Source organism: Cibotium barometz, chromosome 22 (assembly GCF_041138505.1).
Source record: "Cibotium barometz isolate CiBa-2024 chromosome 22, ASM4113850v1, whole genome shotgun sequence".
NCBI lineage: Eukaryota > Viridiplantae > Streptophyta > Polypodiopsida > Cyatheales > Cibotiaceae > Cibotium > Cibotium barometz.
The window spans coordinates 13,076,508-13,079,585 of NC_141067.1; the positions used below are offsets into that span (position 1 = coordinate 13,076,508).

At 43.9% G+C, this 3,078-nt stretch overlaps 1 protein-coding gene across 1 annotated transcript; it reads right to left on the minus strand.

Moving 5' to 3' along the window:
• Nucleotides 1-230: 230 nt before the first annotated feature.
• On the minus strand, nucleotides 231-2,725 carry LOC147626303 (cytochrome P450 71AU50-like). The gene is made up of 2 exons (XM_086816781.1): nucleotides 1,847-2,725; nucleotides 231-335 (listed from the first exon to the last, which is right to left on the minus strand). Exons 1-2 carry the CDS (start codon nucleotides 2,723-2,725, stop codon nucleotides 231-233), a joined length of 984 nt encoding a protein of 327 aa, XP_086672907.1.
• Between the last annotated feature and the right edge of the window lie 353 nt (nucleotides 2,726-3,078).

Consider the following 3,078-nt stretch of genomic DNA (forward strand, 5'->3'; position numbering starts at 1 on the left):
ACGTTGAGAAACGTAGAGGAAGAAATGACACTCACTCTCCCCAGCCATTTTGTTAGAGACGGAGATTTTCAAAGGCTCAGCGAAAATGACAGTAACTCTCATAATGGGTCCCACAATCCTGCTAAGCATTCTTGTGGCTCACTTTGAATGATTGTTAGGCTGAGATTCAAGGTTGACCACTTAACAACAGGACTGGCAAAAAGAACCCATTACACCGGCATATGACCTCTTCATCCAATCTTCAAGCGCAGGGATTCTTCAAAGGAGCTATACAAGTCTGGTACCAAACCCAAAGCTGCCCTCCCTTCACAAACAGCTGCCCACAAAGCCCAAGGCTAACAGCATAGACCCGGCCAAAGCTGCAACCAAACAAGTCTGGAGACCAACCACATTAGTAGAAAATGAAGGCCAAGGTGATGGAAGAGGAATCCGACTGACACGCCTACTACAGAGACATAAAACCCTGATTTTTGACATAGTTCATTTTTATCTAGAGTTCTCAAGTCTACATCAGCCTTCCAAGCCATGTGTCAATCCTTCTAAAGCTCCAGAAGGCCAAAGAAGATTTAGGTTTAATCCAAACTCTGGGCTTGGCGGTCGATACTTACACATGCATCATAGAATATGATCTTCACGCTACCTACCGTCCACAAGGCATTGTTCTCCTGCATCTCCGGATAAAGGCACTGAAGAGGTAGCTTGGATCGATGTTTTTCATCACTGAAGATGTAGCTTATCCCGACCAAACGGATGAGTAGGTCAATGATGCAAACCAATCCTATTCACATTATATCACAAGGTTGGATGCCCATTTGCAAGAAAGGCCACAATAAGCAGTCCGAGTGCCCACCCCTCTATAGAGCCAAGCTCCAGAAGCCATTAACGAATCCTCTACACAATAATCTGATAGAAGATTTTGGATTTCCATCATAACACAAAGGTCAAAGAAACCTGAATAAGGTTGCAGAAGCTAGGACAAGAACCATTGCAGGTTGAACTGGTGTCAGTAAGGTTAAGCAACTCATGTCCCCCCCTAAGAATTTTGCACCAACAAGGCAATCCGGTAAAAATAGAGCACTAGGCTCGAATCCAAGTATTCAAGGAATCAATGCAAAACTAACATGCTCATTTATCTTGGTGTCAAAATAGCTAGGCCAAGAAAACCTTGTTCTAAACAACGTCGACAACAATGATTGGAATGACATATCATTAGACTAGTACGATGAGAGGCCAAGATGAAACAAATTCATGACAATCAATGAAATTGACCTCCTTGACGATTGAAATATCACTATGAACTCTTGGGAATGTGACACTCAAGAAGGCCATTGTAAACCTCAGTTGGATTAACATATCTAGTATATCGTACTATCGTAGTAAAGCCATCTTCCATTCTCCGTGCTTTAACACAATCATTACATTAACATGGTAGAAATTATATTAATGGAAGACATGTTTAAAATACAATATTTGTATTGTGTCTAACTTATTGTTATGCTTACTAGATATAGACCAAAAAGAATGTCCAATATAGACCAAAAAGAATGTCCAATATGCATCACAGGGATCAATTTCAACGTAAAGAATAAATGACAATAGGCTACCATTGCATGCCAATAGTTTGTTTTGATATGGGAGAACTATTTTGTTAGTTGTTAAAACAAATATTTCACAATGACAACACAACAAAACAATAAAATGTAATGAATGCAATATTTTTTCAAACAAATATTTCAATACAACAAAAGCAATAAAATGTAATGAATGCAATATTTTTTCAAACAAATATTTCAATACAACAAAAGCAATAAAATGTAATGAAATGCAATAATTTGATCCCTTTTACCGTAATGACAGTTTTGGCGTCTGCCTTGTCGAGGTTATTGAGAACCATATCTAGCATGACAGTCCGTGCGCCCTCCTGGGATATCCCAGGCCTATCCTCGCAGTCACGAAGCAGGCCCTCGAGGAGGACGTCCAGGTCCTTATGCACCGCGTCCAATGATCGTTTGAGCCGGCGATCTAGGAAACCCAGGTAAGGTATGAAGTCACCTATCATGGGGACTTGGAAGAGCTGCGTCGCTTTGTGCACCGTCTCTTTCATGTTGACGCCCAGGGCTATGTCTCTGACTTCGGAGAGCGTTTTTCCCAGCAGCATGCGGGACGCGACAGTCTCTGTGAGCGTGGCTATGGTATGGGTGAAGTCAATGGCGGCACCGGGGTTTCTTGCTTGATTGTGTTTAAGCTTTTGGATTAGCAGACTGATCTCTTGCTGCTGGAGGGGCTGAAATTCCTTGACCCTTCTGTTGGTGAAGAGCTGGAGACTGCAGAGCTTTCTGACGTGTCTCCACTGGGGGCCATATGGGGCCATGCCAATCCTCCCATTCCGACCAAACTCCAGGCGGCAGCTGGCTTCAGAAGGTGGGCGGCTTGCGAAGATCTTGTCATTGGCGCCTAGAAACTCTTTGGCCAGAGACGCATTTGAAACTACCACGGCATGCATGGATCCCAGGCGAAGGTAGAAGATGGGGCCATACCTCTCGCTTAGCTTTGCAAGAGTTCTGTGTGGGAGGTGCCCAAACAAATGCAGCAGATTCCCCACCACCGGCAAAGCCAAGGGCCCTGGCGGTAGCCTCCAGCTTCTCGCACAGAGGTAAGCTAACCACAACCCTACCAACGCTACCACAATCCCCCCCCCCCCACCGGGTTGCAGAAGCAGCTCCATTTCTTGCCTAGAATCACTCACACACATACAAACACCTCTCTACCGCCTTATATCAAAGATCAGCGAGTAAATTGAGCATTTTGCAAAGGGTAATGTTTTACATGTGCAACACGGACTTTTAGATAAGCGCCCAACTCTGAAGGGTTGAAATTTGCATCCTTGCCTTGGACTTCAAAATTATAGGCCACTATCACTCACCCAGGGACTAATGGATAGTCCCACTTTGAAAAGAACGCCCACAAGGTTGAAATTTGCAACCTATGGATAGTCCCACTTTGAAAAGAATACCCACAAGGTTGAAATTTGCAACCTGCCAAGGACTTCCAAATTATAGGCCCCTATCACTCATTGAC

Coding starts and splice junctions, on each gene's coding strand:
- LOC147626303 (XM_086816781.1), bottom strand. CDS start 2,725: ATGGAGCTGCTTCTGCAACCCGGTGGGGGGGGGGGGATTGTGGTAGCG. Junction 336..1,846: donor ACGCCAAAACTGTCATTACG/GTAAAAGGGATC, acceptor CTATGCTGTTAG/CCTTGGGCTTTGTGGGCAGC.